At 47.6% G+C, this 12,390-nt stretch overlaps 1 protein-coding gene and 1 long non-coding RNA gene across 7 annotated transcripts in view; one reads left to right on the top strand and one right to left on the bottom strand.

Moving 5' to 3' along the window:
- LOC134553358 (uncharacterized) overlaps positions 1 to 886 on the top strand; it is a 4,149-nt gene extending 3,263 nt beyond the window's left edge. The window contains exon 2 of the long non-coding RNA XR_010081077.1: positions 1 to 886. This exon is cut by the window's left edge and continues 897 nt beyond it. This is a non-coding gene — a long non-coding RNA (uncharacterized LOC134553358).
- A 494-nt stretch (positions 887 to 1,380) lies between these two features.
- Positions 1,381 to 12,390, bottom strand: part of MSI2 (musashi RNA binding protein 2) — a 197,144-nt gene continuing 186,134 nt past the window's right edge. For 3 of the 6 annotated variants that reach the window (XM_063402914.1, XM_063402911.1, XM_063402909.1), the window contains 3 exons: positions 6,060 to 6,268; positions 4,287 to 4,364; positions 1,381 to 2,203 (listed from right to left, as the gene is read on the bottom strand). In XM_063402914.1, the coding sequence (XP_063258984.1) occupies positions 4,323 to 4,364; positions 6,060 to 6,268 (251 nt within the window). In that variant the 3' untranslated portion in view covers positions 1,381 to 2,203; positions 4,287 to 4,322. The remainder of the gene's footprint in view (positions 2,204 to 4,286; positions 4,365 to 6,059; positions 6,269 to 12,390) is intronic. The other 3 variants (XM_063402913.1, XM_063402912.1, XM_063402910.1) reach the window with 2 other exon arrangements.

Consider the following 12,390-nt stretch of genomic DNA (forward strand, 5'->3'; position numbering starts at 1 on the left):
ATTCTATGAGGTGACAGGGAATGGAGAGGAAAACCAACTGGTAGTACAGTACATCATCAACATTGACAAAATAGCAATAAAAAATTCCCTGACGGCACACTGAATCGCAGGGAATTTGGTTCGTAGGTTTTTTTTTTTTACCTTTTTATTTTTTAAAGAATTCGGTTTTATTTCTTTTATTACTTGATCAAGTCTCAATATTTAAAAAGCGTCCAGCATTTTGCTTAAACCTGGTTGTTCTGAAATAAGAAAAAAACCTAAAATATTACATAAAAAGCATGATTTTTTTTAAAAACAAGAAAAACAAGGTTTCTCCTTTCGGTTAGCAGTATGGTGCCTTGTTTTGTTAAAGATGCCTTGCTCTACCTTGTCTATTGAATGTCTACATTAGTCTACTTGTTAGTAAAATTTACAAAAATAGGAGTGCAGCAGCTCTTTTTAACAAATGTCGCATTCAGTGTCTTATACTGGCTGTACCTAAAGTACCAAATTTATAAACGTAACAATTTAAAAAAATATTAATAAAACTTGTCAATATTACGTTAAAAAAAGAAGAAATATATCCACACTACAGTATGTTCTTAATGCCACCTACCATGTTGTACTTCTAGTTTGCTGTTGCAGGCCTATTTACCAATATTAAAAAAATTAAATTAAAAAATATCCTTCATAAGTTTCCTCCCCCAACAGAGGACCATATATATAACAGCCAAATATTAAACATGTGCAAATAGGAAACTGTCAGTTTTTCCCCTACCAGTCACAGTGCAATGATGTTTTATACTTTATTTCTTTTAAATTCTGTTTACAACTACAATAAATTAAAATCTTCCGTTGCTTCTAGGGTGAAACTTGTAGCACTGAGGTATTCCCAAAAAAAATAAAAGCAATCAAAACCAACCAAAGTTGCTTTCTAATTTGATAATACAGAAAGTGATGGATAATAAAGGAAACCATGCAAGCTGGACACTGCTCTGCCTGCACAGGGTGCCCAGAGCAGCTGAAATGACTGGACAGCAAGTTGATCTAGTTTAAAACAATGACTGAAAAAAAAAACAAAACCAAAAAAATAAACCAAAATAAAGGTGTGCTTTGAACCGTAAATGCATTAAGTAGGAAAAATCGTAGCTCATTGATCAGTTTTGGGAAAAGCAGGTTTTAAATTAAAATAAAAACACCACTAGGCTGTTCCTTTGTAAGCTGTGCACGTGTGAGAGCCAAGCTGCTGGTCTGGCCTGGGCGAGCTGGGAGGGTCCCACGGCAGCACAGCCCCAGGAGGCTACAACGTCCTTGTCTTCCATTTCCATACAGAAACTGCCCTAGGCTGACTCCATCACAAAAATAGCTTTGTATTTCTCTTTCTTAATAGTTTCTATGTAGTTAATGGAATTGTATTTACAGCATTTTATTATTTTTTCCTTTTTTTTTTTTTTTTTCAGAATTCACGATTTCAAAAAACCTTATATCACCTCTTTCAACAACAAAAAAAAAGCACTTATATAGAAAAAGGACGCGCAAAAAGTTTGTCGCCCTCGCCTTATTGCCGAAAATAGAGAGAATTAGAGTAACCAAGACGCCACAAAGGAAAAGAAGGGCCAGAGAACTGTTGCTCCCCCCTCCCCGTGCCCTGCCAGCCCCCGTGCCGCGCCCGCCGCCGGCTCCGCTCCCCGCGGCCGAGGCTCCTGTCACCATCTCAGCATCCTTTAAGCAACAACAACTACGTAAAACAGAAGGTAGGAGGAGGAGGAGGAGGAGGGGGAGGAGGAGGAGGAGAGGAGGTGGGAAAGAAAAGCAAAAGAAACCCCGTAATATAACAGTTACACTATGGTTAGGCTCTCGCTACATACACAAAGAATTCCGACTACGTGGCTACGAGACTATGTCGAAAAGGCTACGAAAAGATGTGGGTTTGGAGAGGCTTAAAAAGAGGGGGGAACCCATCGAGAAAATAAAACGAACAAGAAATGGGTTTTATATACATACTTTTAAAAGCTGTTGTTTTTATAGTACAGCAGATTCATGAGATGATGAGAGAGATTTTAAACAACCCAAGTCCTTCGAGTGCCACCTCCAGTTTGCGTTGGCGGTGATGATGATGGTGATGGTGATGATGATGATGTAGTGCTCAAAGTCTGATGAGATCACCCAACCGTGGGCCCCTTCAGAAACTCCGCCCTGTCTTGCCCGGACATCCAGAGAGACTCTGCGTGGGGAGAAGGCGGACACGACACGGGAGAGGGACAGTTAATTGAGGTTAGTTGAGTTAATTGAGGTTTTTAACAAAAAACCCCAAAGTGTTTGCAAACACTCTGCAGCCACCCGAGGGAGGATGCGGAGGGGCCGCCTGGAATGCTGAGGTGTTCCCAGGACAGCCCCCACGGGAGAGGGGTCTCGTGTATTCCCTGCTCTTATTTCCAGCTCCATCCCAGCTAAGCCTGGACTGGGGCTTCACTGAGGGCTGGGCTGGTTTAGGAACAGTAAAATGTGAATTGATGTACGGCCAGGGCTCCCCAGGCATCTGTTACACCATGAATTCACAGGGCTTTGGTAAAATGAGCTTTCTCTGAAGTACCTGGAAGGTGACAAGTTTTACCTGGGCACACTGAGGCAGCCAGGATTTATTTGATCCTGGAGCTTCAGCCTCCAACGCTCCGTCCCTGCCACTGCTTAAAGCTGAGATATATCATGTATAAAAGAGATATAAATATTTAGGGCACTGGCTCTGCAGGCAGCTCCCTGGTCATTTTGGGATGACCTCCAAACCCCATCCCCAAATAGGGGTGAGGTGCCAGCAGCATCCTGCAGGGATGTGGGAGCTGATCCTGCCCCGGACCCTGCAGCTCAGCCAAATCCTGCCCCGGGGATGCCAGGACCAGCCGCTGCCACGAGCGCTTCAAACTCAGCCTTCCTTGAGGAATTAATAATAGGGCTCATTTCCTCCTCTCAAAATCTATTTCAATTAGTAATGAGCAACATTAAAAGCACTTTGTTTTGAAGTCGTTAATGGTTTGAGTGTCAGCCGGCCAGTGATGGCTGCAGCGATGGGCTGTGTGAGTGAGGAGTGACTGCAGCCCGTCCCCGCGTTACCAGCCTGAGTTCTGAGCCCCTGCTCGGGCTCCAGCTGGCCCCGGGTACCACCTCGACACTCCAGGGCTGAGCCCAGGGGCGGGAGGGATTCTGACAAATTGATCGGCAAACAGACACTGCTAGGAGCGAGTAATGGCTGGGATTAAGCAAGAGTGCTTATGGCACTTTTTTCTTTGCCGTAAAAAACACTCCTAGGTGGAGCAGATCAATTGACAGAACAATTTTAGGTAATCTTGGGGGTGTGTGTGGAGATGGAGAGTAAATAGAAACCCCCTTTATCCACTAGTGTTTAGGTATAAATCTATTTTTATGTAGTTTAAAGTCTCCGAACGTTTTTCCACAGTTCCCAGCCCCTTGACTAACTTTAATTCTAATTTCATAGACTGATTTTTGAAGGTAAATGATGTGACATTGATCATGTAGCGCTGGGCAGGAGGCAGGGAAATAAAATCTGTCACATCCATTCCATCTGCCTGTCCGGGCTCGGAGCTCTGGAGGCAAACCCGTGCCATTTAATTGGGGTAACTTCTGGTTTTCATTGCATTTTCTAATCTATTCCATTCCGAGTGTTAAGAATATTTGTTTGCCAAGATGAATATGCCAAAGGCCAAATAATAATAAAAAATAAAAATTAAACATTTAATTAACTCAAGCTTAGTTCAAAGGGTAGGAAACTGGCAGCGATCCAGGGCTGTGGTGCTCAGGTAATGCCTTTAATTTAATTTGCTCAGGTTTAATTTTTTTTTAATCTTGATAATTGCTCTATGGTTATAAGTTACAATGTTATCTTTTAGCTGTAATATTTGGTACAGCACTTAATTAAGAATGATGGTTTCTCAGTAATAAAGCAGTGGGGCTCAGCTATTTTTAAAGCAGTGCACTGGGAGCAGATCTCTGATCCCGTTGGGATTCTGGCTGCCAGCACTGGGGGTGATTCCCCACAGCTTTCTGGGTTTTCTGCCTCTTCAAATTACTGCATGAAGCATCATAAAGATGAAAAAGCGACTTTTGGGGGGTTTAGCTTTGGATCTGTCTTCCAGTTTCCAGCCCGTGAGGTTGATTTGAGTAACACAAATCACAGAAAGGAATGATTAAAGGCCAAGGAAAGACGAAATGAAGATAAAAAAATTGTTCACTTAAAGTAAATATAGGGGAGATGGTAGTTCAGCACAAAGTACAAATGGGATATACTGTAATACCTCCAAGTGAGATGGCAACCAACCATGTGTAACGTTTCAATGGTATCCATTTGTAAAAGCCGTTGCAATCAAAGGTCCCTAAAATTGTACAATTGTTAAGTTCATCAGTCTCTATACATGGGAACAGCTGATTATTAATTTTGCCAAGAAATTATCAAAGGACTTGAAAGACTGTGTTGCCAGCATGAATAGGGATTTCCAAGAGCTGTTCAGGTCACCAGGTGTGCTCTACCCTGTGGTCACCTTTCCAAGACCATCATCTTCTCATTCCCCCAGGTGCAAAAAAAAAAGCTTTGGGGTTCTCCCTTCTTTTTTTTTAAACCAGGGTTAGTAAATGGAGAGTGTTAAATAAATATATATGTAATAAAAGCTATGGGATTCTTTGCAGTTAACGGGGGAATTAAGAGGCTGTCAATCTGCAAGTCAATTCAAAAATGGTTCTTTGGGAAGTGTTAGTGCAGACAAATGTGGATACCCAGGCTTGGACCTGTGTCCTAGCACTTGAAAAATCGGGATGTTGCTGAGACCAAAGTGCCCAGGTTTTCAAGCACAAACAGGTTTTTAGGTGAAAAATGGAAATAAGAGGTGTTGTAAGTGGTGAGAGGTGGCAGTCTGAACTGATGTAGCTCCTTGCAGAGCAGTAATATTCCATGTTTGTGCTAGAATTGATCCACAGGGATAGTCAAGCCCATGGTGTGACCAGGGGAGGGGCAGGCCCAGGATGGGAATTGAGCACACGGGCACAAAGGGAGGCAGAGGGTTCGTTTGTCTTTTCTGCAATAAAAATAACAGCTCTGGGAACTTTGTCTGCACCACACTCCTGCTCCCCCCATCCAATTCCACCAGGGAGTGAAGTTCTCCTCTCGGTCTGAGGGACCTTCGGGGGAGCCTCTGCACTTCCTCCCTGCCCGGGAGATAAAAACCAGCTCCTGCCTGTGCTCCAAAAGGGGCAGGAGCCTCCGCTGCAGTCCGAGCTGGGGGTGCCAGCGGGGCGCAGGCAGCCCCATTCATGCTCACACACAGGTGACACAGCCACGTGCAGCCTTGTTAAGCCAATCTGTGCCCTCATTAGTGCCAAGGCAGACCCGCCACCGGCCCCGCAGCCAGCGGCGCCCCCGCTGCCAGCCTGCGGCTCCCAGGGCTGCCCCGAAGGCCAGCACACAGGGGAGGAGGAGCAGGACACGTCCTGTCCCCCTGCCTGGGGTCCCACCAGCCACATTAATGAGCCGATTTTGCTCGTTTAGTGGGAGCAGGGACTGTTGCTCTCTGCCTGCCAAAGGGTGCATCAGCCAGGAGGGGTAGTTGGGCTGATATAAAGCCCATATGGACAAGCAGGGATTTAAATCCCATATTCATTAAATATTGCCCTTTGAGACATCTCATATCTGGCTGCAGACAGCTCCATCCAAAGGACTGGGTTGCACCAGAGATATTAGGAAAAAATGTCTTCATTTTAAGAGTGATTAATCACTGGAATGGGCTGCCCAGGGCAGTGGTGGAGTCACCATCCCTGGAAACGTCACAATTTGTGACACGGTTTTGTTCACAAGGTGGTGACTGCCCAAAGGTTGGACTCTACGATTTCGGAGGTTTTTCCTCAACGGTTCCAGCTGGAACACCCTGATCACGAGCGGCTCCCCCACGGCTCTGGCTGGTAGCCGGGCGTGGCTCGCAGGCTGCGGCAGCGAAGGCGGCGCTGGCGGTGGGGCCGGCGCCCCCCGGCCCCCCGAGCCCCCCGTGCCCGGGCAGGAGCCCCGCGAGCGCGGTACTTACGGCGATGCCGTGTCCGAAGCCGGAGCCCGGCTGCGGGCTGGCGGCGCTTATGTAGTTACCCACGCCGGAGTCCTGGCTGGCCGTGCCGTAGAGATCCGCGACGGGCCCGGGGCTGTTGGCGCCGGGGAAGCCTCCGGGCCGCGCTGGGTTGGAGCCTGCCGGGGAAGCGGGTGCGCCAAAATTCGGTTGAGCACTGTAGCTATTCAAGACTGGTGTGCAGAGAATAAAGCTGGGTATGAGGCCAGACGCCGGGCATGCACCGGTATTACAAAGCCAAACACCAGAATAAACAGCCTAGGCCCAATTCTAACACTTAACCAAGGCCATGCGAGAGGAGAGCAAGTACTGGAGAAGAGTCAGCCCGGACTACTACGAAGCTTAGAGCTCCAAAAATATATATATGGATATATATAAATAAAATAAAATAAAATAAAGAACAATCATTCAACACACTACTGCAACCAGAGACTGGAGGTGCTCATTTTCACCAAATTATCACAAAATATAATAGGTATTTTTCAACATCTGACTTGATGCTCATGCAGTAGTAACAAGTTCTCTAGGTCTGGGCACGCCGAGACAGCATTCACATCCCATGCAAACTACAAAGGAACTAGTTTGAGACTACACATTGTGGTAATATTGATATTAAAATGTTGACAGCAAATAACTTGAATCATGTCTAGGAAAATCGTTTTTTGGATCCATTCGATACTTTTGGAAAAAACCTGCCCTTTCAGATCAGTAAGCTGTAGAAATAGTTCAATAGTTGATTTTATTTTTCTTTAAATGATATGGAATGGAACAGTTTGGATTTTTCTCTTTTAAATATGACCAAGGAGAGTTTTGTTTTATTTATTTTTTTTTCCTTTTGATTTGGAGAGCGAAGACCTACCTTCGTCTCCAAAACCATGCTTGGGACATCAACCAAAATTAAACAAATAAATAAAGGTCAAAAGCAAAAAAGAATTCCAGAGGGTGGATGACAACTCACCTCCTAATGTGGAAGTAAAAGAAAATTTAATTTTTTTCCTCCCTTAATTTTTTTTTTTTTGAGAAAGAAAAACAATGTAAATAAGAATGATACTGAAGAAGAAATTTAGGTATTAAAGCATGTTAGATGATCAGGCTTCTGGCATTTTTCACGGCTGCTCTTGGATGTAAAATTTATGAGGAAGAAGTTTCAATGTGAAAGAAAAGTCAGCGGACGGGGAGGAGCTGGATGGAGATGGCTGCAGGAAGCTGGAGCTACACCTGGGTGGTACCTGCAAGGTCCTGGGGAGCACAGGGCACCTGCCCGCGCTCACCGTGTCCCCACCGTGTCCCCACCGTGTCCCCACCGTGTCCCCACCGCGGGCAGCCACGACACGATGGCCAAGGGGCCGGACTGGGCCCAACACCACAGCCTGCCCCAGACCCCCTCAGCTCCATCTCCACCCTCCAGGCTGCCCAAGGCTACCTCAGCCTCCTCCTCTGGCTACCAACTCCCTGGATCTTCATTAACCCCTGGGATGGGTGACGAGGTCTGGAGTGACCTTTGCCCACGGGTCAGAGCTGCATGGACCGACCACAGGGCCCTCAGAGCCCAGCCTGGAGCCAGCCCCGTGCTGCCACCGAGGAGCTGTGGGGGCACAGCCTGCACCTCTCCTGCCCTGGCCCCTTCCCCTGCACCGCCCACCCAAGGGTGCCCCGTTCTCAAAGGGACGATCTGGCAGGAGCAGCACACCCGACAGCTGGGGGCTCTGTGGGGACAGCAGAGTCAGTCCTGGACAGAAATGATTCACCACAGCTCTGAACTGGTGGCAGGGGAGGGTAAGTAGGACATCTAAGCTAGCAAGTTAAAAGAAATAAGGCATGAGAGAGTAAACAGATTTTGGACTTCGCTGGCAAACAAAGAGCCTTTTTTTATTATTAAAGATTAAATGTCAAGATAACATTTGGCCTTCTCACTCGTGAAGAAAAATATCCAGCTGAGATGTTCCAAAGCCCTTTATTACTAGAAGCCAGCACTTTTCCCCCCTTTTCTTCCCTTTGGTTCAATAAAATGGATGTGAATTTTCCTGCCAAGTCACACAGAAAACCCAGTTGGCTGCTCCCAGCAGCAGCGGGACACGGCACGGCCAGGAGCATCCTGTTAGTAAAATACTCCTGCAAACCCCACAGCAGCACCAGAAACCTCCAGAACAACCAACTGAGGAACCAGAGAGTCTCTCTGTGCCCCCACACCCTACCCTGGCCACTCTCATTTGCATCTCTTCAGACTGGAATGAGGCTTTCACACCTGCAGAAGAGCTGCAATGGGTAATTTAGGTAGGTAATGAGAAGGTTCCCATCTCAGGTCCCATTTCCCAGCCAAGTGCACAGGCAGCCGTCCTGCAGTGGGCAACTTCACAGCTCCGAGACTGTGCCTAAGCACCTGCAGCTCAAAGGCTTCCTCTATGCAAAACTCACAATCCCAAGTGTCCCCAGGATGCCCTGTGATAGATCAAGGTCAGGAGAGATGTGACAGGATTAGATGTGCCTCTTAGTCAGCACCAACCACGTTTCATCTTCACCCCCAGCGATCCTCCCTCCTCTGGGCTACAGAAGCTCCTTCCTGTGCCCATGGAGATCAAGGGCCAGCAGCCAGGAGCTCTGGCAGTGATGGAGCAGGCCAGGTTAATGTCTTGCTTGCTTCCCTTTGAATTTGCTCTGGTTTTTTCTTACAGAAAAGACTCTGAGCCTGTGAATTTTGATCAGCAGGTGAACATTTGCCTGCAGGCCAGAGGGACAGGCTTTGGGGAGCCTCAGGCTTACCCTGCCCAGTGTCACAGTGGCCTGGGGAGCACTGAAAAGCAGCGAGGGAAAGTGAGAAGGGACACAGAATGATATAAAAAATGTGGGTTCATAAAGCAGCCCCAGCAGGTTTTTTTAATGCCAGTATTGGTGCTGGTGGAGTTGGGAGCTGCTGTGCAGGGCTGGCACAGCAAGAGCTGGACCTCTTCAGGCAGCGAGGCTTTATTACCAACCCATCCTTCAGCAGAGCTTTTATCTCCATTTAACATGCGTGTGGGATGCTTCTCCATCTTCAGCCAAGTGATTTATGTCAAGGAGCCAAGAGCTGGAACCCAAAGCAGCCTGGCAGCCCAGGCTGAGGCAGGGGCAGGAGCTCAGAGCGCAGGGATGCACACCCAGAGCCTTCTCCTGCAAACCACCATGCTCACACAGACCCTGCTCACACCTTAATCCATGTGCAGCAGGAAAGGTCATGGCTGAAAGATAAACTCTCCCTCGATGAACTCTTGAGAGATTTCTAAGTCAGGATTCCTGCTGACATTTGCCTTACGAGCAGCGTTTCGCTAACGAGGACCGAGCGCCGCCGGGCCTGGGCAAAGCACGGCAAGCTGGATGCTGGAATCCCACCCAAATGAGCTCCACTCAGCCATGAACGATGAGGGGGAAGAGGAAGGGAAAAGGAGAAGAAACGTGAGGATTTTGACGTCACTGTCCTACAAGGGGAACTCACACAGTACTGGGATGACAGTCAGGCCCTCAGGGACTAGTAGTTGAGACCTGATGACAAAAAACCCACTTAGGCACCACTAAAATATTCTGTATTTCAAAGGAAACAAACCAGGGGCAGTCTGGACAGAGGACTAAGACAGACACTGCATGGGAATCGTTGTCCCCTGCACACAGCCCATACGGAGTCTCAGTGACACCCTTCCCTCTCCTATAGCACCGAAACCCAAAGACTTGAACACCTTTGCAAGGAACTCGTAACAAATATGAGTATTTTAAAATGTAGAAAAAAATCCAGGTGAGGAACAGTTCAGAATGTGTGTCTGCCTTTCCTGCCACAGTGCACAGGTTAGGAAATCCTCATGAGGGAAAGAAACCACCACAGTTCACTGGATTTCCTCTTTCAGCAGAGGCAGGATATTCCTTGGCCCTGCATGGGGGTGAGCAGCTCTGCAGGGATGGAGGAGCTTGGTAGTGTGGGGTTAAAGTAAGATTCACTGATTTTAGAAGTATTTTCCAACATAAATTATTCTATGATTCTCATCAGAAATTCCTTTTTCATCTCCTGTCAAGCATATCCCACAGCCAGAGCTGGTCATTTCCAGCCCTTTTCTCCTTCAGGACCCTCCTTGTTCCTGCCTTGTCCCACTGCCCTCAGGCTGCATTCCTATACAAACAGGTTTCTTCACAACTTGTTGATCTGGCGCTCTAATTTCTGGATGACTCTCTCATCTGCCATAAACAGCCACGCACAATTTGGCAGGCATTTCTACCATCAATGTTTATGATAATAACTAAACGTGCTTGAAAGCAGCAGGAAATTTTCAATATAACTATCATTAAGACAAAATGCTTTAAATCAAAGCCATTACCCACCACCAAGACTCAAAGCTCATAAGATTAGTCTGTTTTTCTATCTTTATGAAAAATTCATAGAACATGCTGCAAGCATCATCTTCCAGCTCGAAGGAGTAAATGATATGATAACATCGAGTGCTGCCAACAGGGCTGGGAGCAGGCAGGGCACGGGGGCACCGGGCAGGGCACTGAGCAGCCCAGCTGGGACAGGGCACTGCCCCACAGCCTGGTGGCATTTCATTTCATTTCATTTCATTTCATTTCATTTCATTTCATTTCATTTCATTTCAAGGCCAGGCTGGAGCTACCTGGTGTAGGCAAGGTGTCCCTGCCACGACATGGGGTTGGCCTAAACTTAAGGTCTTTAAGGTCCTTTCCAACTCAACCTGCTCTAGATCCCATGAATTTATGAATTTGAGTCACTTGGGTCCATTTACTGCTGGATTTTTAGAGAAGGCTGTCACAGAAGGACTGTCACCTGTTCTCAGGCATTCCAGTCTGCTGTGCTGCCTCTGCAACCACCCAAGCACAGCAGCCGCAGAGGACACAGAGCAAAACCACAGTGAGTGGTGTGGGGACAATGCCACCCTCCTGGGGGACCCCGAGTGTCCCACGCATGACTAACAGAGCAGCACTCCCTGCCTGATGCTGATACTTTAAATAACCAGCACAACTTCAGCACTGCATGCAAATCTTACATCATTAGTGCTCAGAGCCTTATAAATATAATTAGCAGCACTGCACCCATGTTACAGATCGCTTGGCCAAAGCTAATTCTTTGTGCAGTCAGGGCTGAAGTTAATGGGAGTTTGTACCTTGCTTTTCAGAGCTGCTAACAACCAGAATGTCATTTACCCAGGACTGGATGTACAAATTAATGCCAGTCTCAAATAAGACATCGGTGCTCCTGGTTCTCAGCGGCCTATTCAGGCTGCAGGAGTGCACTGGCACAGCACTGAGAAATAAAAGCTCATATTCAGGCTCTTTTTTTCTATAGCAATCACCTCACAGAGCTCCAAACCCCTTCATTTGTGGTCAGGCTGAGCCACTGGAAGCATTGCTTCCCCGTGTCTGAGCTTTTACCAAGCGTGGTTTCTGTCGGAGGCAGCGTGTGGCACACCTCGAACTCGGATCAATGCTCCAGCTCACAAATGTCTCAGAAATAATGAGCTGGAAACACACAGATATTCTGGAGAATAACAAGGTACAAACAGCTCCCAACTCACTGGAAGAGAAAGTGGGAGACAAACCAGAAAAACAAATAATGCCGGCGTCACGATGAGAGCTGCCATGTTGTACATCTCTCATGGGGACCTGCATCCCTCTGCTCCTGCTCTTCCCAAGCAGACTTGAAAAGCAAACTCTCTCTCTAAGAACCCTGTGGCAGACGAGGCTCCTCTGCAAGTGTGAAGAGCTGCAGATGACAGCTGGCTCAGTCCTGACTGGAAAATCAAAGGCGAGCGCTGCGCCTTCCCCGTCACCCCGACACGCTCCGTAATGGGGAGCAGCCAGGTGCCCCAGGTTATCCCTCCCCTGCAGCTACACTGGCCCTGCAGGGAAAAAGGAAAATACAACAACTGTCGGGCTCATCAGCAAAATAAGTGGTGATGAGGCTGAGACACACCGAGATCTGCCCTAACAAGGTACTATTTGTGCGCTATTTTCTAGCTGCAGTCACACTTTCAAAGGTTGTTCTGCCTCTGCAGCCCCTTCGGAAATGGCTTCACACATCAAAATATCGCAGGGTAATGACAGCAAGCAGTGGGTGGTGAGCTGGCTCCGCTTGGCAATTACAGCTGGAAGTGAGTGGGAACCAGAGGGGAGGGCTGAGTGCTGCCCACCCTCCTCGGGCTGGGCACGGCGGGGTGACAGTGGCACCTGGGAGCGGTGGCAGCTGCTCGTGCTGCAGCCTCGGTGTCCTCCTGCCACGCTGCTCCTGCAGCCGCAGCACGACACCAAACACCTGCTGAAC

Source organism: Prinia subflava, chromosome 8 (assembly GCF_021018805.1).
Source record: "Prinia subflava isolate CZ2003 ecotype Zambia chromosome 8, Cam_Psub_1.2, whole genome shotgun sequence".
NCBI lineage: Eukaryota > Metazoa > Chordata > Aves > Passeriformes > Cisticolidae > Prinia > Prinia subflava.